The 26,580-nt window shown below is 40.6% G+C and overlaps 1 protein-coding gene across 2 annotated transcripts in view; it reads left to right on the forward strand.

Annotated features, from left to right (window-relative positions):
• The window catches only part of TMEM192 (transmembrane protein 192), a 32,032-nt gene continuing 5,452 nt past the window's right edge, over positions 1 to 26,580 (forward strand). For both annotated transcript variants that reach the window (XM_019828739.3, XM_003984901.6), the window contains exons 1-4: positions 1 to 158; positions 9,174 to 9,320; positions 15,419 to 15,683; positions 21,252 to 21,386. In XM_019828739.3, coding sequence (XP_019684298.3) covers positions 132 to 158; positions 9,174 to 9,320; positions 15,419 to 15,683; positions 21,252 to 21,386 — 574 coding nt within the window. In that variant the 5' untranslated portion in view covers positions 1 to 131. The remainder of the gene's footprint in view (positions 159 to 9,173; positions 9,321 to 15,418; positions 15,684 to 21,251; positions 21,387 to 26,580) is intronic.

The following is a 26,580-nucleotide window of genomic DNA, read 5'->3' on the forward strand; positions in this document are numbered from 1 at the left end:
GCGGGAGCCGAAGGGGTGTGTCTGAAGTGGGGGCCGCTAAGTCCTAGAAGGTGGCAATTTTCCTGGGCCGGCGGCGCGCGGCGCAGGTGGAGAGGCCGGCTGGCCCGGACTTCGGCCTCGGGCTTCGGGAAATGGCGGCTGGGGGCAGAATGGAGGACGTGAGTGCACGGAAGTGGCGGGAGGCTGGCCCCGGAACCCCTTTCTTCCCTTGCTGGGCGTGCTGGGCGGAGACTGCGGAGGGAAGCCACCCTTACCCGGTGCGACCGCGGCCGGAGGAGGCGCTTCCTGCCCAGGGCTGGCCCGGGACTCGGGGTTCTGGGACAAGACACCCAGGGGGCAGTGGGGTCCGCGACGCGCTGGCTCCAGGCTTACTTTTCCGAGTGGAGGCCGGGTGGGCTGCTGGGCAGGGGATGCGCGGATGCTGGGGGTCCCAGGCAGGCGCCCAGCCCACGTGCGGCGCGCGTCTTTGATCCCGGAACTGGGAGCCTCACGTGATGCGCGTCTGGCCTGACAGCCGTCTCTGGGGCGCTCCTCTGAGCTGGGCCGCTTGGCTCCGCTCAGACGTATTGGGTTGCGGGGACGAATCTCCCTCCTCGTGGGTTCCCTGCCCTGGCTTTAGAGGGCTGTGAACGTGGAGCGGCTGCGACATGCAGGCCGGCTGCCAGTGTCTCAGGGGTCGACCTGTCACTGGCATCGTCCAGCAACCCGCATTGGAGAAAAGCAGTGTCGTGATGTTTTGAATGTAACCGTGATAGGCAGAAAAGGATTTTTAAATCTCCTTGCTTAATGGATCCAAACCAGGTTACTAAAAAACTAGTCGCCTAGTCTACAGTCTGTAGAGTACGAAGTAAAATATTTGCATAAGTATATTGAAACATTTTTAGGGGAAACATGTAATTGTGCCCAGAATAACTGGCTGCCCCATTGTCAGGTAATAAAATTTGTATCCTTGAGAAATGCGAAGTTGAAAGAAATGCAAAGCACTAATTTGGATTAAGACATTAATAGGAATTATTACTGTGATCCTGTCAGTTCATTAGGGGCATCAGGCAAGACTCATAACAGTTCCAGCCCTACATGAGCTTAGATTCTTGTGTAAATAGCAACAACAGTTAAGGTATCTTAACTAAAAACCAAACAATTTCTTTTTATTTTATTTTATTTCATTTCATTTTTTATTATTTTTTAAAATTTACATCCAAGTTAGCATATCGTGCAATAATGATTTCAGGGGTAGATTCCTTAATGCCTCTTACCCATTTAGCCCTTCCCACCACCTACAACCCCTCCAGTAACTCTCTGTTTGTTCTCCATATTTAAGAGTCTCATGTTTTGTCCCCCTCCCTGTTTTTATATTATTTTCGCTTCCCTTCCCTTGTGTTCATCTGGTCTGTGTCTTAAAGTCCTCATATGAGTTAAGTCATATGATATTTGTCTTTCTCTGACTAATTTCGCTTAGCATAATACCCTCCAGTTCCATCCATGGTAGTTGCAAATGGCAAGATTTCATTCTTTTTGATTGCTGAGTAATACTCCATTGTGTGTGTGTGTGTGTGTGTGTGTGTGTGTGTGTGTGTGTGTGTGTACACACCACATCTTCTTTATCCATTCATCCATCGATGGACATTTGGGCTCTTTCCATACTTTGCCTATTGTTGATAGTGCTGCTATAAACATGGGGGTGCATGTGTCCCTTTGAAACAGCACACCTGTATCCCTTGGATAAATACCTAGTAGTGCAATTGCTGGGTCATAGGGTAGCTCCATTTTTAATTTTTTGAGGAACCTCCATACCATTTTCCAGAGTGGCTGCACCAGTTTGCATTCCCACCAGCAGTGTAAAAAAGATCCTCTTTCTCCGCATCCTCGCCAACATCTGTTGTTGACTGAGTTGTTAATGTTAGCCATTCTGACAGGTGTGAGGTGGTATCTCATTGTGGTTTTGATTTGTATTTCCCTGATGATGAGTGATGTTGAGCATTTTTTCATGTGTCAGTTGGTCACCTGGATGTCTTCTTTGGAGAAGTGTCTATTCATGTCTTTTGCTCATTTCTTTACTGGATTATTTGTTTTTTGGGTGTTGAGTTTGAGAAGTTCTTTATAGATTTTGGATACTAACCCTTTATCTGATATGTCATTTGCAAATATCTTCTCCCATTTCGTTGGTTGCCTTTTAGTTTTGCTGATTGTTTCCTTTGCTGTGCAGAAGCTTTTTATTTTGATGAGGTCCCAGTAGTTCATTTTTGCTTTTGTTTCCCTTGCCTTTGGAGACGCGTTGAGTAAGAAGTTGCTGCGGCCAAGATCAAAGAGGTTTTTACCTGCTTTCTCCTTGAGGATTTTGATGGCTTCCTGTCTTACATTTAGGTCTTTCATCCATTTGAGTTTATTTTTGTGTATGTTGTAAGAAAGTGGTCCAGGTTCATTCTTCTGCAGGTCACTGCCCAGTTTTCCCAGGACCATTTGCTGAAGAGACTGTATTCCATTGGATATTCTTTCCTGCTTTGCCAAAGATTAGTTGGCCATACGTTTGTGGGTTCGTTTCTGGGTTCTCTATTCTATTCCATTGATCGGAGTGTCTGCTCTTGTGCCAGTCCCATACTGTCTTGATAATTACAGCTTTGTAATACAACTTGAAGTCCGGGATTGTGATGTCTCCTGCTTTCAAAACCAAACAGTTTCTAATGATACGACTAAAACTTTTTTTTTTTCAGTTGAAAAAATGGAAAACTAAGACATAGAAGTAGTTTTGACGTTCATATACATATAAAGAGAAATCATTGTTTCTGAATTTTTAAGGGTGAGATTCATAACCTGACAATGTATGGGAACGAAATCTGAGGAAAATGAGAGACTGTTAGGCAAATGTGTGCAGTAAATGCTTCTTGGTTGATTTTAACTTGCCCCAGGTTCTTGAATCTGTAGCTTTTCGCTTTGGGATGAGTACAACCCGAGAAATCTGTTTCATCAAACAATTGGAGATTGATGTTTCACCAACAGTTACATACCTAAATCCCTTTAGATCTGAGCAAGTTGCCTGTTTTTGGTATTTTGTGGATATGATTTCTACCATTCAGTAAGAAGCTAAAACTATGGTGTATGCTGTAGGACTGGACATTTAAGTGAGTTAGCAGAGGCAGAGGCTTTTTAGTTAGGGTTCATTGTTTGCAAGCTGTGAAACCAACTCTGGTTAATTTAAAGAAGTTAGGAATTTATTTGAAATGATACAGGGTGGATGAACCCTTAGGCCTCTGAAAGGACTTGAAACAAGGGCAGCTCAAAGGATCTAAGTGATGGGGGTCCTTTCAGGGTCAGCCCTGGACTGAATCTGCCCCACCATGGTCCCCCTTTGCTTTGTTGCTCATAGAATTGGATTGCCCAGCCCTCTTAGGTTCCACCTAGGCCAGAGGAGGGTGAAGAGTATTGAAGGATGTGCCCAGTGGGTCCCCGGAGGAAATTGAGTTATGGTCACAAAAGAAGAGGAAGGAGATCCATATGAGCAAAAACAACAGATCTCTTGTACAGGTCATAAGTTACTAATAGTGTAAGTAAAGAAATTATTTGGATTCAGGAGTTGTCTTCCCTTTACCCTTCACATGCAGATGGGGAGGTGCCATCTGAGGGTGATAAGGTATTGTTTGTGTGGTTATATTACATTTCCTATAGAATCCACTGGACAGTTTATTTGATACAGCCACCAAATACATTGTATTTACTGAACATCTATTAAGTGACATAGAGAAGAAACCATATTCTAGTTTCCAACCCCTTCAATGTAGTCAGGAGAAACAAAAGGTATACACATAAAAAAGGAAGTAATACAAGACAGCATAAGAAATAATCCAATTAATGTGAGCAGTACATTTTATAGCAATTTTTAAAATTTTCTTAATGTTTTTATTTATTTTCTGAGAGACAGAGCGAGTGGGAGAGGGACAGAGAGAGAGAGGGAGACACAGAATCTGAAGCAGGTTCCAGGCACTGAGCTGTCAGCACAGAGCTGGATGCAGGTCTTAAACTCACTAACCGTGAGATCATGACCTGAGCCGAAGTTGGACGCTCAACTGACTGAGCCACCCAGGCACCCCAGCAATTTTAAAGTAGAAAGAAAACACTTGTCAGGACGAGTTTTATGGAGACCTTAAGTCTTGGTTGCACCTTGCAAGGTGAGTTGGATTCTGAAAACAATAAGAGAGGATGTTTGTGGGGCACTCCAGAAAGGTCACTTAGGGTAGAGGAGATGGTGCGTGGAAGAAAGGGAGGTAAAGGAAAGACTTACCGTTAAGTCTTCAAGGCTAGCTTTGTATAAATTACCAGGTCCCAAGTGTTCAAGTTGGGCAATCTTTCATTCACTCCACACACATACTGAGCACCTACTCTGCGTTAGGTGCTAAGTATAAACAATATATACTACAGAATCTCTGCCCTAGTCAAGCACACTATTCCCACAACTTTGATACCTTGTGGTTAGTATTATAAGTTAGCAGTAGGAACCACTATTCCTAGCCAGCATGGAGTAACAGGGCCTAGATTTATCCTTCTGCCTCAAACAACCAAAAAACTGTATACAATATATGAAACAACACTTTTTAAGATATTGAACATCAGGCAGTGAAGGAAAGTGTTTTTTCCAAGAGACAGGAAACAAAGTGAGTCGGGGGTGCCTGGGTGGCTCAGTCAGTTAAGCGTCTGATTCTTTTTTTTTTTTTTTTTTTTTTAATTTTTTTTCAACGTTTATTTATTTTTGGGACAGAGAGAGACAGAGCATGAACGGGGGAGGGGCAGAGAGAGAGGGAGACACAGAATCGGAAACAGGCTCCAGGCTCCGAGCCATCAGCCCAGAGCCTGACGCGGGGCTCGAACTCACGGAACGCGAGATCGTGACCTGGCTGAAGTCGGATGCTTAACCGACTGCGCCACCCAGGCGCTCCAAGCGTCTGATTCTTGATTTCAGCTCAGGTCATGATCTCACGGTTCGTGAGTTCGAACCCTGCATCAGGCTCTGTGCTGGCCGTGCAGAGCCTGCTTGAGATTCTCTCTCCCTCTCTCTCTCAAAATAAATAAGCTTAAAAAAAAAATTTTTTTTTTAATTTAAAAAAACCAAAGTGAGTCATAGGATTGCCCCAGCCGACCACCTTGAGAGTCTGCAGGCTGTGATAGGAAAGGGCGCCCCAGCAGAGGTCAGCAGGCTCCCTGAATTGAGGAGATAGAGCTGAGAGCCTGGGGAGGCAGAGGCAACAAGGGTTCACACGGCGGTCCCTGGAGAGGAGAGAGCTGCACAGAGGGAGAACTAAAGATGTGCAGAGTCCCCCTTAGGTAGTCAGCAGGGTCTTGCTCAATACATGCCTGTGAGGACATTTCCCACAGCCTGGAAAAGAACCACCTGAAATGATTAGAAGAAACAGTACTTAGTGCTCACACAGGGCCCGGAATAGTGCCTGTTCCGCCAGTCAGACTGGAAACCCCATAATTCACAGGGTATTAGGTGCTCAGAAAGGTCTTGCCTTCATAGTGGGGAAAAATTAGCCTTAGACTAAACACAGCTATGGTCCAACCTAATAATAAGTCTTAAAAGCAAGGCCAAAAAGATCAAACTGTTTCCGAGTAACTTAACTGCATTCCAGAACAAAGCTCAAGGATATTTTTAGAAATACAAAACTGTCCTGCACCCGAAGAGATAAATTGGGAAGTCTGGCATCTGACCCAAAATTACTAGGCATTGGTAATTATGTGACATAATGAAGGTGTTAACTAATGCTTCCGTGGTAATCATTTTGCAATCCGTAACTGCATCAAGGGGCGCCTGGCTGGCTCAGTCAGTAGAGCATGTGACTCTTGATCTCAGGGTCGTGAGTTCAAGCCCCACATTGGGTGTGGAGCCTACTTAATTAAAAAGAAAAAAAAAGTGGGGGCGCCTGGGTGGCACAGTCGGTTAAGCGTCCGACTTCAGCCAGGTCACGATCTCGCGGTCCGTGAGTTCGAGCCCCACGTCGGGCTCTGGGCTGATGGCTCAGAGCCTGGAGCCTGTTTCCGATTCTGTGTCTCCCTCTCTCTCTGCCCCTGCCCCGTTCATGCTCTGTCTCTCTCTGTCCCAAAAATAAATAAACGTTGAAAAAAAAAATTTTTTTAAAAAAAAAGTGTATCAAATTAACTCATGGAACACCTTAAACTTACACAATGCTATATGCCTATTATATCTCAATACAGTTGGAAAAACTATCAAGCATGCAAAAAGGCAGGAAAATATGACATATAAGGCGGTTGAAACTGATTCAGAAATGACATGCTAGAAATAGCAAACAGGGACATTAAAAAATTATTATACCCGTTTTCTCTATATTCAAAAGGTTAAAAAGACATATGGAAGATAGAAAATAGACCCAAGCCAAACTCGGGGACATGAAAAGTAGAATGTCAGATGAAAAGGGCAGTAGGAACAGTGTTGAAGCATCAGAGAAGCCAGTGATTTTGCTGAGACAAGCCTTGACACGTGGGCAAAAATAGGTAAAGGCCCAGGGACTGAAAGAGTTTTGTGAGAGATGGGAGCAAGGAGCAGTCGGCATCAGGGGGGAGAGAGAGAATGAGAGGCGAGTCCCAAAAAGTAGCTTGGGAATGGGTTGGAAGAGAGAGAGCCAGTCTAAGAATTTGGCCTGTGTTCCGAGGATCATCGGGAGGGACTCAAGGTTTAGGGGAAAGAGACGTGTATGTTATTTTAGAGGATGTCCAGCTGCAGCAAGAGTTTGCTGAGGTCCGGAGACTGGAAGGCAAAGGCCCTGAGAAACGCTGGGGCCTGCACTGAATAGTGAGCACAGAGAGAAAAGAACAGACTTAGGAGTTCGGATGGTAAAAGGAATACTATGTGGGGAAAAGCAAGGGAAAAGCGAGTTAGAGACAACAGCGCCTGCTAGTTACTCACTGCTTAGTCTGTGCCTGCCAACGTTCTGGCACTTTTATGTATAATAACTCATTTCATCTTCCCAAGAAAGCTATGAAGCAGGTGCTGTTATTATTCTCTTTTTTGAGCTGAGGAAACTGAGGCATAGAAAGCTGAAGTAACTTGCTCACAGCTAGGAAGCAGTGAACTTGTAGCTGAAGCCAGGCAGTTTGACTTAGGAGCTTGCCTTTGACCACAGTACGTTCTGCCTCTGCGTCTGATCAGAGCTGATTCCCCCGCAGCTCCTGGTGACCTCTCCTGGTGAGCCCAGGTCTTTGATGATACCATAATTGAGTTAGGAACACTGCGAGATAGGTTGGGACCAGTCATTCATTCATCGGGTGTTCTCTGGGTGCTAACCCTAAGTCACTGCTGGGTGCCAGGATTACAGAGACAAGGGATGGGGAGTTCGTGGGTCTCATGAAATGTACTGGGCACGGGTAAGGAATAAGACCGTCAAAGAATAGTATGATAGAGGAAGTGAGCACAAACGTGGGAAGACATGAAGGTGTGGCACGATCCAGATGCTTGGATGCCTGAGAAGGCTGCCTGTGAGAATTGCCCCAGCGGGGCCTGGACAGACGTTAGCCCTGTGGAGCTAGGGCATCTGCTGACTGAGAAAGAGCCAGAGGCAAAGGAATCTCAAAAAGAACAGAACTAATCGGAATCATACCATAAGTTACGGCAGACTGAACAGGAAGCTATCTAGGCATTGAATGAAAAAAAAATTGCAGAACAGCCTTGAACGCCTGAGCTTGGAAATTGAGAAGACCACCCCAGATCTGAGTTAGGCCCCAGATTATTATTTTTATCTTTGTAATCTAGTGCCCAGAAGGCATCCCTTATACCGTTTGTCTCACTCTATCCCTTCCAAAGAGTCCTTATCCTCTGTTTCCAAATGCTGTTCTCAGGCTTCCCTTTTTCTGTTGAAACCTTTATTTCCATCTTATTTTATATTTCGTCCAATGAGCTCACTTATATTATCATTTCATCCTGTATGCCTTTATCCCTAACCTCCCCAATGAAAATGTATTCTTTTGGACAGGGACTGTGTTTTATGTTTTTTAATCTTAGAGAGCCTTATGTACGATAGTTTTCGGTTAGGGCCTGAGATTAAAAGATTGTCGTATGCACCGGAGACCTGGTAGTACTGTTCCTGTACCGCCAATACCTTTCAATAAGACCGACTGAAGTTGTAGGTTGTAGCTCAACCCCATCAGCTACTTCAGTGCCATTGCCACTAGTTGTTTTCATTGAGAATCTGATGTCTATAAACTAAAGTCTCCTCAAAGATCTAGCAGGATGATGTTTCCTTCTCTAAAATGTTTCAATCATAACTAAAAGTCCAATAAAGCCTCCACTAGCTTTCCAAATTTTTGTGGAACACCAGGATGTAGTTTAAGAATTGCAACCACACACGGGGCGCCTGGGTGGTTCACTTGGTTAAGCATCCGACTTTTGATTTCGGCTCGGGTCATGAGCTCACGGTTCCTGGGTTCGAGCCCCACATCGAGCTCTGCACTGTCAGTGCCTCTGCTTGGGATTCTCTCTTTCCCTTGCTCTCTGCCCCTCCCCTGGTTGTTCTCCCTCTCTCTCAACATAAACTTTAAAAAAAAAAAAAAAAAAAAAAACTAAAAAAAAAAGAACTGCAACCATATGTAATTATTTCATCAATAATGTAAATAATGTTAGATAAATCAATATCTAAGTTTTGAGGGCTTAAAGAAAAAATGTTTGCTTTAATCTCATTCTGTATTATGTCATTTGAAGATAACTGAAGTTAAGATTTCCTGTACCCATTTTAATACTTGCTTCACCAATTTGTGTATAGTAGTTGTCTAGAAGTTTATCGTCTTTTTAAATTGGCTCTAGGTAGGGAGTCTATTTTTCTTGCTTCTAACTTGTATAATGGTTTTTTAAAGCTTTATGGTTTATTTTTTAAATTTTTTTTTTTAACATTTATTCATTTTTGAGAGATAGAGACAGAGCGCAAGTAGGGTTGGGGCAGAGAGAAGAGGGATTCACAGAATCTGAAGCAGGTTCCAGGCTCCGAGCTGTCAGCATAGAGCCCAGTGTGGGGCTTGGACTCATGAACCATGAGATCATGACCTGAGCCAAAGTCAGATTCTTAACCGACTGAGCCACCCAGGCGCCCCAAAGCTTTATAGTTTAGTAGATTTGTCTTAGAAACATAATCCAGAAAGTGGTGATTATAGTTTGCTTCTGTTTTTCTGTCCCTCAGGGCTCCTTGGATCTCACCCAAAGTATTGAAGATGACCCCCTTCTGGACGCCCAGCATCTCCCACATCATTCATTACATGCTCATTTTAGACCCAGATTCCATCCTCTTCCTACGGTCATCATAGCAAATCTGCTCTTGTTAATACATGTAAGTTGGCTGGGACAAAGTAATCCATACAAAGGTGATGTTCTTAAATATATATAGAAGCTCTTTAGAGGGCAGTTTGGCTACATGTACTGACATTTAAAATGTGCATACTTTTTGTACTCATCTCTCTTCTTCAAAGAGTTTACTGTAGATGTATTTGCTCATGTGTCAGGAGATTGTTGATAATAGTACTCCTGTCCATGATATCAACTTACTGCCCCTACCACCACTCAGAGGACACTTTGTATGTCCCATCCATATGAAAGAATGCTCTGCAGTCTCTGAAAAAGAAACAGGGTGGATGTGCATATATTAGACCAGCCTTCACAATTATATTATTGAGTGTTTGCAAACACAGGTTTACAACAGTGTGCACAGAATGTTCCTATTCACACATTTTAAAAGAGAATTCAGAGGGCTGGTGTGCATGTGTATTCCTGGCTAAAAACAGATTATTTCTAGATGCATTCACATGACTGTTTTAACACTAGTGGCCACTGAGGTGGAGGACTGAGGGCCTCATAGAAGGAATACCTGATATATTTTACTATCTGCCTTTTGTACTATTTGAATTTTTCCCCCATATGCATATATTTTTCAGTTACAAAAGAAAAAAGAGATGTAGATAAATCTATATATGTTGACAGAATCTTACCAGTTTATCTACACTTAGGAAATAACGTTAAGCAGAGAAATCAAATTGCAGCAGAACAATAAGTACAGTGGTGCTCCATATTTTATATTTTGATAAAATTATAAATGTCTGGGGATTTTTAAAAACACACGTGTTGCTACCAGTAGATAAATAAGTCCTGGAGATCTAAGGCATAGCACAGTGACCACAGCCAACCATACTGTGTGTATTGTAAACTTGAGAGTTGCCAAAAGATTACATATCTTAATTGTTCTCACCACAGAAAGGAAATGATAATGATGTGAGGCGATAGAAGCGTTAGCTAACGCCAAGGAGGTAATCCTATAGCAATATATATTAATGTATTAAATCCACACGTTATAGGTGCACCTGGCTGGCTTAGTCGAAGGAACACGTGACTCTTGATCTCAGGGTTCGAGCCCCACATTTGGTATAGAGATTACCCAAAAATAAAATAAAAACTTAAAAAAAGAAACCCAAAACGAAGTGGTACTCCTTAAACTTACACAATCAACATCACGTACCAAAAGGAACCCCTAAATGGACAAACAAACAAGGGAAAAAACCTCCACGTGTGAATGGTCTTGTTGTGGGCTTACTGATGGCTCTGCATCTACTCCGTTAAAAATCTCCATTTCAGTTGTTGAGATCTGAAGTGCGAGGGGACATAGTTATTCTTTGCTACAATGTGAGAAATCCAGAGGGCAAATTCTTAGCAGCCCAAGTGTTTATGGGGATGAATGTGGTTCATTGACTTGCTCAGCTGCTGCTCCAGTGACACGCACTGTGTAGCCTTGAGTTAAGAACTGAATACCCTGACGGGGTGCTTGGGTGGCTCAGTCGGTTAAGCATCCGACCTCGGCTCAGGTCATGATCTCACAGTCTGTGAGTTCAAGCCCCGCGTCGGGCCCTGTGCTGACAACTCGGAGCCTGGAGCCTGTTTCGGATTCTGTGTCTCCCTCTCTCTGACTCTCCCCCGTTCATGCTCTGTCTCTCTCTGTCTCAAAAATAAATACACATAAAAAAAAAAAAATTTAGAAAAAAGAACTGAATACCCTGAGGAGACAGATGTGTCCTTTCTCCTTGTGTAGATCTAGTAAGAGCAGTGTGGTTCTGCCATGGCTTCTGATCCCCAGATTATCAACTGAAGCACTTCTTTCCTGATGCCACCACGTGCAGAGGTGGCCTCCTGGTCCCTGCATCGTGGCCGGTTTTTCTTCTTCTTCTTTTTTTTTTTTAATAATATACTCCTTAATTCATGTAACATACTCTTTATGTATATATACCCTCCACATACACACAAACATACACACATATCACTTAAAAAAAACCTTTTTATATTAAGTTGCCTGCCTATGATATTATGGGGTCGATTGCCCTAGTTTTAGGACTAAGAAAATATTGTGTTAAAAAACAAACAAACAAAAATATACCAGCATTACCCTGATACCAAAACCAGATAAAGACACCACCAAAAAAGAGAACTATAGGCCAATATCTCTGATGAACATAGATGCAAAACTTCTCAACAAAATACTAGCAAACCGAATCCAACAATACACTAAAAAAATCATTCACCACAATCAAGTGGTATTTATTCCTGGGTTGCCAGGGTGGTTCAGTATTCCCAAATCAATCAATGTAATAGATTACATTAATTTTAAAAAAGAACTATATGATCATTTCAATAATGCAGAAAAAGTATTTGACAAAGTACAACATCCATTCATGATAAAAACCCTCAACAAATAGGTTTAGAGGGAATATACCTCAACATAATAAATGCCATATATGAAAAACCCACAGCGAACATCATCCTAAATGGGAAAACACTGAGCTTTTCCTGTACAGTCAAAGAACAATGTTGCCTGTGATACATTCACAGGGATGTCTGTTCTTACCACTTTTATTCAACATAGTACTGGAAGTCCTAGCCGCAGTAGTCAGATAACAAAAAGAAATAAAAGGCATCCAAATCAGCCAGGAAGAAGTCAAACTCACTATTTGCAGAACGTGACCCTATATATAGAAAACCCAGAAAACCCGAAAGACTCCACCAAAAAACTGCTAGAAACAATACACAAATTCAGTAGTGTCATGGGATATAAAATCAACATACCGGAATCTGTTGCATTTCTATACACCAATAATGAAGCAGCAGAGACATTAAGGAATCAATCCCATTTACAATTGCACCAAAAATCGTAAGATACCTAAGAGTAAAGCTAACCAAAGAGGTGAAAGGGCTGTACTCTGAAAATGATAAAGCACTGATGAAAGAAATCAAAGGTGACACAAAGAAATGGAAAGACATTCAATGCTCATGGATTGGAAGAACAAATACCGTTAAAATATCTATACTACCAAAAGCAAGTGGCACATTTAATGGAATCCCTATTGAAATACCAACAGCATTTTTCATAGAGCTAGAACAAACCTAACATTTGTATGTAGCCACAAATGAGTTACCAAAGCAACCTTGAAAAAAAACAAAGCTGGAGGCATCAAAATTCTGAACTTCAGGTTATAGTACAAAGCTGTAGTAATCAAAACCACATGGAACTGGCATAAAAATAGCACATAGATCAATAGATCAGAATAGAAAACCCAGAAATGAACCCACAATTATATGGTCAATTGACTTCAACAAAGCAGGAAAGAATATCCAATGGGAAAAAGACTGTCTCTTCAACAAATGGTATTGAGAAAACTGGACAGCAACATGCAGAGGAATGGAACTGGACCATTCTCTTTCACTGTACACAAAAATAAGCTCAAAATGGGGTGCCTGGGTGTCTCAGTTGTTTAAGCGTTGACTTTGGCTCCAATCATGATCTCACAGTTCATGGGTTGGAGCCCCGAGTTGAGCTCCACACTGCTGCTGTGGAGCCTGCTTGGGATTCTCTCTTTCTCCCTCTCTCTCGTGCTTTCTCTATTTGTGCTTTCTCTCTCTCTCTCTCTCTCAAAATAAATAAACAAATAAAAGGGAAAAAAAAACCTCAAAATGGATCAAAGACCTAAATGTGAGACCTGAAACCATAAAACCCCTTAAAGCACAGGCAGTAATTTCTCTGACATTGGCCATAGCAACTTTTTTCTAGATACGCCTCCTGAAGCAAGGGAAACAAAAGCTAAAATAAACTATTGGGACTACATCAGAATAAAAAGCTTCTGCACAGTGAAGGAAACAACAAAACTAAAAGGCAACCTACAGAATGGGAGAAGACATATTTGCAAATGACATATCCGATAAAGGGTTAGTATCCAAAATCTATAAAGAACTTATAAAACTCAATACCCCAAAAATAATTCAATTAAAAAATGAGCAGAAGATATAAATAGACATTTTCCCAAAGAAGATATCCAGATGGCCAACAGACCCATGAAAATATGGCTAATATTACCATCAGGAAAATGAAAATCAAAATGGTAATGAGATATCACCTTGTATTTGTCAGAATGATTAAGATCAACAACACAAAAAACAACAGGTGTTGGTGAGGATGTGGAGTAAGGGAAAGTCTCTTGTCCTGTTAGTGGGAATGTAAACTGGTGCAGCCACTCTGGAAAACAGTATGGAGGTTTGTCAAAAAGTTAATAATAGAACTACCCTACAATCCAGCAATTGCACTACTGGGTATTTAACCCAAATAATACAAAAATACCAATTCAAAGGGATACATGCACCAGTATTATTTACAATAGGCAAATTATGGAAACAGCCCAAGTATCCATCAACCGGTGAATGGATAAAGAAGAGATGGTGTGTGTGTGTGTGTGTGTGTGTGTATGTATGTGTGTGTGTATATACACACACACACACATACATATATATACATACATATATATGTGATGGAATGTTACTCAGCCATAAAAAAGAATGAAATCGAAAGAAAAAATTTAAAAAATATAAAGAATGAAATCTTGTCACTTGCAATGACATGGATGCAACTAGAAAGTATTATGTTAAGTGAAATAGAGAAGGACAAATACCCTATGATTTTACTCAAGTGGAATTTGAGAAATGAAACAAATGAGCAAAGGGAAAACAAAGAGAGAGACAGGCAAACCAAGAGACTCTTTTTTTTTTAAATTTTTTTAACGTTTATTTATTTTTGAGACACAGAGAGACAGAGCATGAACGGGGGAGAGTCAGAGAGAGAGGGAGACCCAGAATCTGAAACAGGCTCCAGGCTCCGAGCAGTCAGCACAGAGCACGACGAGGGGCTCGAACTCACGGACTGTGAGATCGTGACCTGAGCCGAAGTCGGACGCTTAACAGACTGAGCCACCCAGGCGCCCCAAGGGACTCTTAATTACAGAGAACAAACTGATGGTTATCAGAGGGAAGGTTGGTAGGGGGATGGGTTAAATAGGTGATGGAGATTAAGGAGGGCACTTGTGATGAGCATCAGGTGATGTATAGAATTGAATCACTATATTGTACACATGAAACTAATATTACACTGTATGTTAACTAATTGGAATTTAAATTAAAACTTAAAAAAAAAACTAAGAAAAATGTCTATATGCTACTTTATGTATAATGGATCAATTTGGTCCAATGTACAATGTTTTATAGTATAGAGTATATGGTGACCGTTCAACTATTTGCTTTATGTTAATAAGCACCTTGAGTTGCCATAGCAAATATTACTATTCTTGACAAATCACTTTGACAAATCACATATATTACTTTATTGAATTTTTTTTTAAGTTTATTTATTTACTTTGAGAGAGAGAGCATGAGCAGGAGAAGGGCAAAGAGAGAGGGAGAGTCCCAAGCAGGCTCCGCGTTGGCAGCGCCAAGAGTCAAACGCGTAACCAACTGAGCCACCTAGAAATAAAGTTTTTTAAATGATGCTTTTTATTAGTTAACCTTTGAGGCACTGAGTTAATGATTTTCACTCTTTTCAATAAAAGAGAAGTGAGCAGATGGGGCGCCTGGGTGGCTCAATAGGTTAAGCGTCCGACTTTGGCTCAGGTCATGATCTCGCGGTCCGTGAGTTCAAGCCCCGCGTTGGGCTCTGGGCTGATGGCTCAGAGCCCGGAGCCTGTTTCAGATTCTGTGTCTCCGTCTCTCTCTGACCCTCCCCCGTTCATGCTGTCTCTCTCTCTGTCTCAAAAATAAATAAACGTTAAAAAAAATTTTTTTAAAAAAAGAAGAGAAGTGAGCAGAAAGCTGTTTACCATTTACTCATCTCTGTTAGATGGATTGGGGGTGATTTGTCTTATTTGTGATTTGTTTCCAAACTTCCTGTAAAGTTTCCTCCAAATTTTCTGCTTAAAATGTCTGTAAAAAGGCAAAAAAAAAAAAAAGTTTTAAATTCATTTATAAAAACAGGATAACAAAATCATAGGTATGAGTATGTGCTGGGATGGTGATTCTTATTTCTTAATTCCAAATATCGAATATTAATCCTACTGCTCTCCTTTCCACCAGGTTGTGTTTGTCATTTTGGCGTTTTTAACAGGTGTACTTTGTTCTTACCCTAATCCAATTGAGGACAAGTGCCCAGGAAACTATACCAACCCATTGAAAGTTCAGACAGTCATAATCCTTGGGAAAGTTATTTTGTGGATTCTGCACTTCCTTCTTGAGCGCTACATCCAGTATCACCACAACAAAGTAAGAAACCGAGGCTATAACATGATCTACCTGTCGACAAGGCATCTTAAAGGACTTGCCCTGATGATCCACTCCACTGGTAAGTCTGGCTCAGCTGGTCTGTGGCTTGCGTCAGTGGCAGAAATGATAGCAGAAAGAAAACGTGAAATTTGACTTTATAATCCAGTATATTCTCTCATTTTTGTGAGATGTGTGTGGTGGCCACTAAAATTGGGATCACCTTAATGTCTTGAAGCTTTTTAAATAATATATTACAGCTTTAACTTTTCTTTGACATCTGTGTTTGCTATTCTAGGGGAGGGAAAAAATTTTTCCCTCTACCCTTTTAGGTAGATTCTTTTCTTTTCTTTTCTTTTCTTTTTTTTTTCCTGAGCCAGCTAGATGCCCCTGACATTTTAATTTAACTTTAATTCCCATATAGTTAGCATACAATGTTATAGTAGTTTCAGGTGTACAATATAGTGATTCAACACTTCCTTACATCACCTGGTGCTCATCGTGACAAGTGCCCTCCCTAACTCTCATTACCTATTTCCCCCATCTCCCTAACTCTGTTCCCCTCTGGTAACCATCAGTGTGTTCCCTATGGTTAAGAGTCTGTTTCTTGGTTTGCCTCTCTCAAAAGACCTTCTTTTTCAGTTTGAGTCCAGAATAAATGCTTACACATTTTGAAACCAGATTCGAAATTATTTTTTTTCCTAGAAAAACAGCTGTACAGAATTTAATTTTTATTTTTTTCTATGCTCTATTAGTATATTTTCTATTTATTTATTTATTATTTTATTTAAATCCAAAGTAGTTAACACATAGTATAATAATGATTTCAGGAGTAGAACTCAGCGATTCATCACTTCCATATAACACCCAGTGCTCCTCCCAACAAGTGCCCTCCTTAATGCCCATCACCCATTTAGCCCATGCCCCCACCCAACACCCCAGCAGGAATCCTCAGTTTGTTCTCCGTATTTAAGAGTCTTTTATGGTTTGTCTCCTTCTCTGTTTTTATATTATGTTTGCTCCTCTTCCCTTATGTTCATCTATTTTGTTTCTTAAAATCCACATGTGAGTGAAATCAAATGATATTTGTCTTTCTCTGACTGACTTATTTCACTTAGCATAATACACTCTAGTTCCACATAGTTGCAAATGGCAAGATTTCATTCTTTTTGATTGCTGAGTAATATTCCAGTGTATGTATATACCACATCTTTTTTATCCATTCATCAGCTGATGGACATTTGGGCTCGTTCCATTCTTTGGCTATAGTTGATAGTGTTGCTGTAAACATTGGGGTGCATGTGCCCCTTCGAAACAGCACTCCTGTATCCTTTGGATAAATTCCTAGTAGTGTAATTGCTGAGTCGTAGAGTAGTTCTATTTTTAACTTTTTGAGGAACCTCCATACTGTTTTCCAGAGTGGCTGCACCAGTTTGCATTGCCACCAGCAGTGCAAAAGGGTTCCTCTTTCTCCACACCCTCACCAACATCTGTTATTGTCTGAATTATTAATTTTAGCCATTCTGACAGGTGTGAGGTGGTATCTCATTGTGTGTGTGTGTGTGTGTGTGTGTGTGTGTGTGTGTGTGTGTTTCCATCGTGGTTTTGATTTGTATTTCCCTGATGATGAGTGATGTTGAGCATTTTTTCATGTGTCAATTGGCCATCTGGATGTCTTCTTTGGAGAAGTGTCTATTCATGTCTTTTGCCTCTTTCTTCATTGGATTATTTGTTTTTTGGGTGTTGAGTTTGATAAGTTCTTTAAGGATTTTGGATACTAATCCTTTCTCTGATATGTCATTTGCAAATATCTTCTCCCATTCTGTCATTTGCCTGTTAGTTTTGCTGATTGTTTCCTTTGCTGTGCAGAAGCTTTTTATCTTGATGAGGTCCCAATAGTTCATTTTTGCTTTTGTTTCTTTTGCCTCCAGAGACATGTCAAGTAAGAAGTTGATGTGGCCAAGGTCAAAGAGGTTGTTGCCTGTTTTCTTCTCTAGGATTTTGATGGTTTCCTGTCTTACGTTTAGGTCTTTCATCCATCTTGAGTTTATTTTTGTGTATGTTGTAAGAAAGTGGTCCAGGTTCATTCTTCTGCATGTCGCTGTCCAGTTTTCCCAGCACCACTTGCTGACGAGACTGTCTTTCTTCCATTGGATATTCTTTCCTACTTTGTCAAAGATTAGTTGGCCATACGTTTGTGTGTCCATTTCTGGGTTCTCTATTCTGTTCCATTGACCTGAGTGTGTTTTTGTGCCAGTACCGTACTGTCTTGATGATTACAATTTTGTAATACAGCTTGAAGTCTGGAATTGTGATGCCTCCAGCTTTGGTTTTCTTTTTCAGGATTGCTTTGACTATTCAGAGTCTTTTCTGGTTCCATACAAATTTAGGATTGTTTGTTCTAGCTCTGTGAACAATGCTGGTGTTATTTGGTTAGGGATTGCATTGAGTAAGTAGATTGCTTTGGGTAGTATGGACATTTTAACAATATTTGTTCTTCCAATCCATGAGCATGGAATATTTTTCCATTTTTTTTTGTGTGTGTCTTCTTCAATTTATTTCGTAAGCTTTCTATAGTTTTCAGTATATAGATTTTCCACCTCCCTGGTTAGATTTATTCCTAGGTATTTGATAGTTTCTGGTGCAATTATAAATGGGATCGATTCCTTGATTTCTTTTTCTGCTGCTTCATTATTGGTGTATAGAAATGCAACTGATTTCTGTACATTAGTTTTATATCTTACAACTTTGCTGAATTCATGTATCAGTTCTGGCAGTTTTTTGATGGAGTCTTTTGATTTTCCACATAGAGTATCCTGTCATCTGCAAAGAGTGAAAGTTTGACTTCCTCCTTGCTAGTTTGGATACCTTGTATTTCTTTGTGTTGTTTGATTGGTGAGGCTAGGACTTCTAACGCTATGTTGAATAACAGTGGTGAGAGTGGACATCCTTGTCATGTTCCTGACCTTGGGGGGAAAGCTCTCAGTTTTTCCCCATTGAGGATGACATTAGCAGTGGGTCTTTCATATATGGCTTTTCTGATCTTGAGGTATGATCCTTCTATCCCTACTTTCTTGAGGATTTTATTAAGAAAGGATACTGTAGGGGCGCCTGGGTGGCGCATTCGGTTAAGCGTCCGACTTCAGCCAGGTCACGATCTCGCAGTCCGTGAGTTTGAGCCCCGCGTCAGGCTCTGGGCTGATGGCTCAGAGCCTGGAGCCTGTTTCCGATTCTGTGTCTCCCTCTCTCTCTGCCCCTCCCCCGTTCATGCTCTGTCTCTCTCTGTCCCAAAAATAAATAAAAAAACGTTGAAAAAATAAATAAATAAATAAATAAATAAATAAATAAAGGAAAGGATACTGTATTTTATCAAATCCTTTTTTAATTTAATTTTATTTATTTATTTATTTATTTATTTATTTATTTATTTATTTATGTTTTTTTTAGAGAGAGACCTAGTGCAAGCTGGGGAAGGGCAGAGAGAGAGTGGGAGACACAGAATCTGAAGCAGGCTCCAGGCTCTGAGCTGTCATCAGAGATCCCAACATGGGGCTTGAACCCATGAACCATGAGGTCGCGACCTGAGCCAAAGGCAGACGCTTAACTGACTAAGCCACCCAGGTGCCCCTGTCAAGTGCTTTTTCTGTGTCTATTGAGAGGATCCTGTCGTTCTTATCCTTTCTTTTATTAATGTGATGTATCACATTAACTGATTTGTCAATATTGAACCAGCCCTGTGTCCCAGGAATAAATCGCGCTCGATCGTGGTGAATAATTTTTCTAGTGTATTGCTGGAGCCGGTTGGCTAGTATCTTGTTGAGGATTTTTGCATCCATGTTCATCAGGGAGATTGGTCTGTAGTTCTCCTTTTTAGTGGGATCTCTGTCTGCTTTTGGAATCAAGGTAATGCTGGCATCATAGAGTTTGGAAGTTTTCGTTACATTTCTATTTTTTGGAATAGCTTCAAAGGGACAGGTGTTAACTGTAAATGTTTGGTAGATTTCCCCTGGAAAGCCATCTGTCCCTGGACTCTTGTTGGTTGGGAGATTGTTAGTACATTTTCTTAAGGGGCAAGCTGCGAGTTCATCCACTCAGTGATGTTCTCAGTGGAAGCCGCAGGGCCATGCTATAACAGAGAAAGAAGCATATCATAGAGATGGCTGATTTGACTCATCATGAAAGGGGTGACATTTTTACTGTTCCCTGGGGTAGAGTTTGGCTTATATGTTGAACTGCTGATATGTAGTACTTGTTTTGGGCCAGAAGATGTCACTATGACCTTTCCTGCCACCCACAAAGATAAAAGCAAAACCCATTTTTAACTTATATGAATTATGACAAAAATAATGTTCAAGTGACCGGTCTGGAAATAGTATTTTTGAAGCCCACCAAAGGATTGGCTAATCTTTACCTTTCCTCTCACTTTCAAATTCTTGCTAATATGACCCTTAATCTGTTTCTAAGCAATCGGACCCTTACTTTAATCACAAATGGCAACACTTTTACTTTAATCACAAATGGCAACACTTTTATGTTGCTCATATAAGGAAGGATCCAGAAAATCAAAGAGATTGGGGCGGGTATTTACCTTGTTTCTATTTTCTTTAAGTATTTTTTCCTTATATGAAAAATAAAAAGGTAAATCTATGAGGCTGTAGAATTTCCAGCTAATCAGATGAGTGTAACTATTGTTTTTATCGCTGGTGATAATATTGTCAGATAGTGATTAGCTTCATCCTGATACTTTTTCTCTATAAAATTGGAGATATAATATTTATCACACAAACTCTATTGTAGGAGGAAGTGAACAGTGCCTAGTAGGCATTCAAGAAAGGGTAGGTATCCCCAGAATTATCAGAATAATTCTGATTTCGTGTAATCCTTCACAGTTGCAAGCACACTGCCATACAACCCTTCCTCCAAGCAGGTCCCCGTGGCAAACTCCGTCATACACTACGCTACGGCAAGACCTGGGCTCTTTGCTCCAGAATTGAATTTTTCTTCTGTGTTATATTTTGATGGTCTTCAAAACCAAGTAATGGGTATGCTGAGCCAGGAGTGGGGAGGGGGAATAGCTCATATTTATCAAATACTTGCCATTATAAGTATTTTTCACATATTAACTCATCTATGCCTCACAACAGGACTGTGAGCAAGGTCCGGTCATCCCCATTTTTCAGACAAGGAAGTTGAGGATCAGAGGTATCAGGTCATTTGTCCATGGTTAGCAACGTGTCCCGGCGTTCCACCCAGATGGTGCGGATAACTGCAACATTCTTAGCCTCGTGGCAGTCTGTGTTGTTGCAGTTTGTCACCAGCATGGGCGACCAGGGTCCTCGTGCCTCTGGATTCTGAAGAACTGGGCTAATGCAAAGTTCTACGAACTGCATCCTTTCTCAAATGCACACAAGACTCAACGCATATGCCATTGTGAATAATTTTATAAAGCAAAAAATCATTTCTTAGCTTTTAAGTATTATGGGGCATCATTAACTCAGATGGGTTGGGGTTTTTTATCCTCAAGAGAGCAGCAGTTTGGGGCTTTTGTCCTTTTGCTCACTTGACTGCTCAGCGTAAGTGGCCCCATTGCAAGCCTGCCCTGGGGCCGGCTCTGCGCTCTGCTGACTCTGTGTTTCTTTCTTCTCCTCAGGCAACACGGCTCTTCTCCTCGTGCTGTGTGTGCAGCACTCCTTCCCGGAGCCCAGCAGGTTGTATCTTGACCTCATCCTGGCCATCCTGGCCCTGGAACTCATCTGCTCCCTGACGTGTCTGCTTACTTACACAGGTGAGAATTACAACTACACACTTGGGACAGACCCCTTTAACTGCTTGTTCCATCCCTGGGAAGTTTGCTGTTATCTTTGCAGCAGGGTGTTTCTAGTAGCTGAGAGCCTCTTTAGCACCTCTACCTCTCGTTGCTGACCACATCCAGACTTCCTCAATTTCAAACCAACAGGAAGATACCAACGAGTCACGTTTCTAAATTTGTGTCATCAACAAATCTTGGTCAACTGAAGTAATGCCTGATCATTAAAAAATACAAAAACAAAAGAATTTTAAAAACCCACAAACATTTGCTTCCTCAAAGGCAACTGAAATATAATTCTGGCATTAAATTTAAAATAATGAAATACAGGGGCACCTGGGTGGCTCAGTCAGTTAGGCACCCAGCCCTTGACCTCGGCTCATGGTTCGTGGGTTCGAGCCCCATGTTGGGCTCTGCGTTGGCAGTGCAGAGCCTGCTAGAGATTCTCTCTCCCATTCTCTTTGCCTCTCTGCCATTTCTGTGTTCTGTCTCTCTCTCAAAATAAATAAATAAACTTAAAAAAAAAAAAAAGAAATACAGGGGTACGTGGGTGGCTCAGTTGGTTAAGCATCCAGCTCTTGATCTCAGCTTAAGTCTTGAACTCGAGGTGGTAAGTTCAAGCCCGTGTTTGGCTCCTTGCTGGGTGTGGAGCCTGCTAAAACATAATAATAATAAAATAATAATAATAATAACAAAATACAAAGTAAGTAAATAAATAAATAATGCATACAAAACTGCATTTAGCCTACACTTCCTTTAGGATAAACTATTTATGAACCCATTTTCTAAATTTAGAGCTGAGGGTTGGTCTGTTTGTCTGTCTCTGTCTCTTTGCCTCTCTCAGAACTCTCAGTGGTAAAATTAAAGTAAGCCTTAGATACATTAACATGAAAAATAGATGGAAGGATACTTTTAACAGAAAAAAATTCAAGCCCTGGAAAAATATAGATTTCATTCCTGCTGCAATATTGGCATGCAGTACAATCTGTCCATAATAGTAGCTAATTTTTACCCACAAACATATGGCCAACTAATCTTTGACAAAGCAGGAAAGAATATCCAATGGAATAAAGACAGTCTCTTCAGCAAGTGGTGCTGGGAAAACTGGACAGCAACATGCAGAAAAATGAACCTAGACCACTTTCTTACACCATACACAAAAAATAAACTCAAAATAGATGAAAGACATACATGTGAGACAGGAAGCCATCAAAATCCTCGAGGAGAAAGCAGGCAAAAACCTCTTTGATCTTGGCCGCAGCAACTTCTTACTCAATATGTCTCTAGAGGCAAGGGAAACAAAAGCAAAAATGAACTACTGGGACCTCATCAAAATAAAAAGCTTCTGCACAGTGAAGTAAACAATCAACAAAACTAAAAGGCAACCGACAGAATGGGAGAAGATATTTGCAACTGACCTGTCAGATAAAGGGTTAGTATCCAAAATCTATAAAGAACTTATCAAACTCAACACCCAAAAAACAAATAATTCAGTGAAGAAATGGGCAAAAGACATGAATAGACACTTCTCCAAAGAAGACATCCAGATGGCCAATGGACACATGAAAAAATGCTCAACATCACTCATCATCAGGGAAATAAATCAAAGCCACAATGAGATACCACCTCACACCTGTCAGAATGGCTCACGTTAACATTGGTGCATTGTTACATTGTAACATTGTAATGTTGTTTCAATCTCTTTTGCATTGTTGGTAGAAATGCAAGATGGTGCAGCCACTCTGGAAAACAGTATGGAGGTTCCTCAAAAAATTAAAAATAGAACTACCCTATGACCCAGCAACTGCACTACTAGTTATTTATCCCAGGGATACAGGTGTGCTGTTTCAAAGGGACATATGCACCTCCGTGTTTATAGCAACACTATCAACAATAGGCAAAGTATGGAAAGCGCCCAAATGTCCATCGATGGGTGAATGGATAAAGAAGATGTGGTATATACATACAATGGAGTATTACTCGGCAATCAAAAAGAATGAAATCTTGCCATTTGCAACGTGGATAGAACTAGAGGGTATTATGCTAAGCAAAATTAGTCAATCAGAGAAAGACGAATATCATATGACTTTACTCACATGAGGACTTTAAGACACAGAACAGATGAACATAAGGGAAGGGAAGCAAAAATAATATAAAAACAGGGAAGGGGACAAAACATGAGACTCTTAAATATGGAGAACAAACAGAGGGTTACTGGAGGGGTTGTGGGAGGGGAAATGGGTAAGTGGATAAAGAGGGCATTAGGGAATCTACTCCTGAAATCATTGCACTATATGCTAACTAATTTGGATATAAATTTAAAATATGAAATTTAAAAGTAAAAAAAAAAAAATAGTACCTAATTTTCTGGCACTGCTCAACAGTTATTTTGTGACAATAAAATACCTTGTCCATTTTGAAAGAGATCATTTCTCTAATTATGAAGGACAAAATCACATCAGTCTCAGTTTATGTTTCATTTTACTGGTTTTTTTTTTTTTTTTTTGCATCTCCTTAGGCCTATAGAAGAGTACTTAGAATGTGAATGGAGTGACTAGTTTGTAAATGTGAAGGATGTCACATTATTGACTGATCTTTATAAATTTTTCTGTAGTTATCAGCTAACAATGAGACAAATTATGTAGAGGATTACATTTGTCCCTCACTCTAAAAACATAAATTTGCTGGGGGGTGTGGGAGTGGGGAAAATGGGTGATGGGCACTGAGGAGGACACTTGTTGGGATGAGCACTGGATGTTGTATGGAAACCAATTTGACAATAAATTATGTTTTAAATAAATAAATAAATAAATAAATAAATAAATAAGTAAGTAAGTATCATACCCACTTAACCTCCCAGAAGAGAATGAAACTTTAGTTTTAAAGTAAGGTTTATTTTCCAATATATAAGAAACAGCTTGCTGTGTCAGTAAAGTGATCCATGTGACAAAAGAATATTGAATTACTTTATTGATTAAGATCAGGTCCATTCTAAACACATCTGTCAAATGCTGTAAAAGAGGTGATAGTTTAGATCTGAATATGGAATTGGCATGTTATGTTCCAGTATCTTTACAACTTTTATTTACTGTGAGGGTGCAAGACTTCTTGTATTAAAGTATTTTCTGTAATATCTGTGGAATGGTCTATGACATACAAGGAGGTAACAATCATACTCCAGATATCATTTGAATGTCATCATGTAAATAAGAGGAAATTAATAGTGTTAAAATGTAGTCCAAGATTTTTTTCTCTAGGATTTATTGTAACTTAAAAAAAATTTTTTTTTTTAATAATTCATTTTTGAGAGACAGAGAGCATAAGTGGGGAAGGGGCAGAGAGAGAGGGAGACACAGAATCCAAAGCAGGCTCCAGGCTCTGAGCTGTCAGCACAGAGCTCGACGCAGGGCTCAAACTCACGAACCCGCGAGATCATGACCTGAGCCGAAGTCGGAGGCTCAACCGACTGAGCCACCCAGGCGCCCCTATTGTACCATTTTGAAAGAATTTGCTATAGCATTTTTAATTAATCATAAGTAAAATAGGCAGTGTTAAAAACAAAAAGACAAAAACCTGAGAGTGTTTAAGAGGCAAAGGAAACAGATGTTCCAAAAATCCTGACTGGAATTCATTTTCACAGTTGGACACAAATATATCAGTTACATGGAACCTAAACTTAAAATAATTTTATTTTATTCTTTTCCATTTATTTTAATCCATTGTCCTCCTAATTAAAAAGAATTGCTTTATTCTATACTCTAAGACTTAATGGCATATTTCATCTTCATTCACATTAAATTTTAAATTTTTATCTGAATAAAAATGCCATTAAAATTGTTTAAATCTCAAAATAATATGCTTCCTAATGTTAGAAAACCTGATAATTGGTATTTCAGACCTGTAAAGTACATAGATGGTTTACACAGGGAAGTGCTTATAATGATAATAATTATAAACTTCGGGTTTCTGCAAATATTGAATTGCTTTGGAAGATTCAAGTATGACTGTTTTACCTCCACGTCGTCAATAGTAGGCTTAACTTTTTAAATTATAATGTTCCCTTAAATGTACTGTAGGTTCTGATAGGAGAGATTTAGGGAATAGCTTCTAGAGACAAATGTTGCTTTTGTTCGGTGTCACGGAAAATTTAAGATAGGTTCCCTGATATATGGATTTTTCTTGCTTCTCCATACTGAAATGATTTCAAACGATAGTGAGTTTTGGGGTGCCCGGGTGGCTCAGTCAGTTAAGTGACTGACTATTGATTTCGGCTCTGGTCATGATCTCACGGTTTGGGAGTTCGAGCCCCGTGTCGGGCTCCATGCTGACAACCAGGTTCATGGGTGGCCTCCAAACTGCCACATCCACTGGGTCCTCTTCATGTCTTCATCTTTGTGGCAGTGAACAATGACTGCGCTTTCCTCATGCTCCTCCTGCCTTTGCAGATTCATTTTCTTTACTTCTTTAATATTGGTAGGTTTTGGTGTTCCCTCGTCTTTTTTCATCCTACATACTCAGAGTTACCATCTGTACACTCATGGGCAGCCCTCAGATGAACAGAGCCACCCAAACCTTTACATCCATCTGCTTAGTGATAATTTCCATCCAAGTGTTCCAGTGTACCAACAAGGCAGAGGTGGAACATCTTTCTCTTCTCCCACACCTTCCCCATCCCATCCCTCCTCCCCATCTCAGCTAGCAGGATCAGCCTGCACCTTTTAATCAGAAACCTAGACATCCTTTTGGATTCTTCCTTCCACCTTACTCTCCCAGGGATCAATCATCAGTCCTGTTCAGTCTGCCTGCCTCTCAAACTTGTCTCCTTTCCTCTGTCACTGCCACTGCCTTAAGTAGACACTCATCACATCCTGTGTGGACAATTCCCTTCCTCTGTCCTCTTCATTTGTATTCCTTACTCCTGCTAATATAATTGTATTCATAGGTAAATTCAAATCATTAACAACATCCCTGTTCAGAGTTTCCTTTTTTTTTTTTTTAAGTTCCTTTTTTTTTTTTTTTTTTTTTTTTCCCCAGAGAGAGAAAGAATGTATAAGCACCAGCAGGGGAGAAGCAGAGAGAGGGAGAGAGAGCTGACAGTGCAGAGCCTGGTTCAGGGCTTGAACTCACAAGTCGTGAGATCACGACTGGAGTCGAAATCCAGCGTCAGATGTTC

This window comes from Felis catus, chromosome B1 (genome assembly GCF_018350175.1).
Source record: "Felis catus isolate Fca126 chromosome B1, F.catus_Fca126_mat1.0, whole genome shotgun sequence".
NCBI lineage: Eukaryota > Metazoa > Chordata > Mammalia > Carnivora > Felidae > Felis > Felis catus.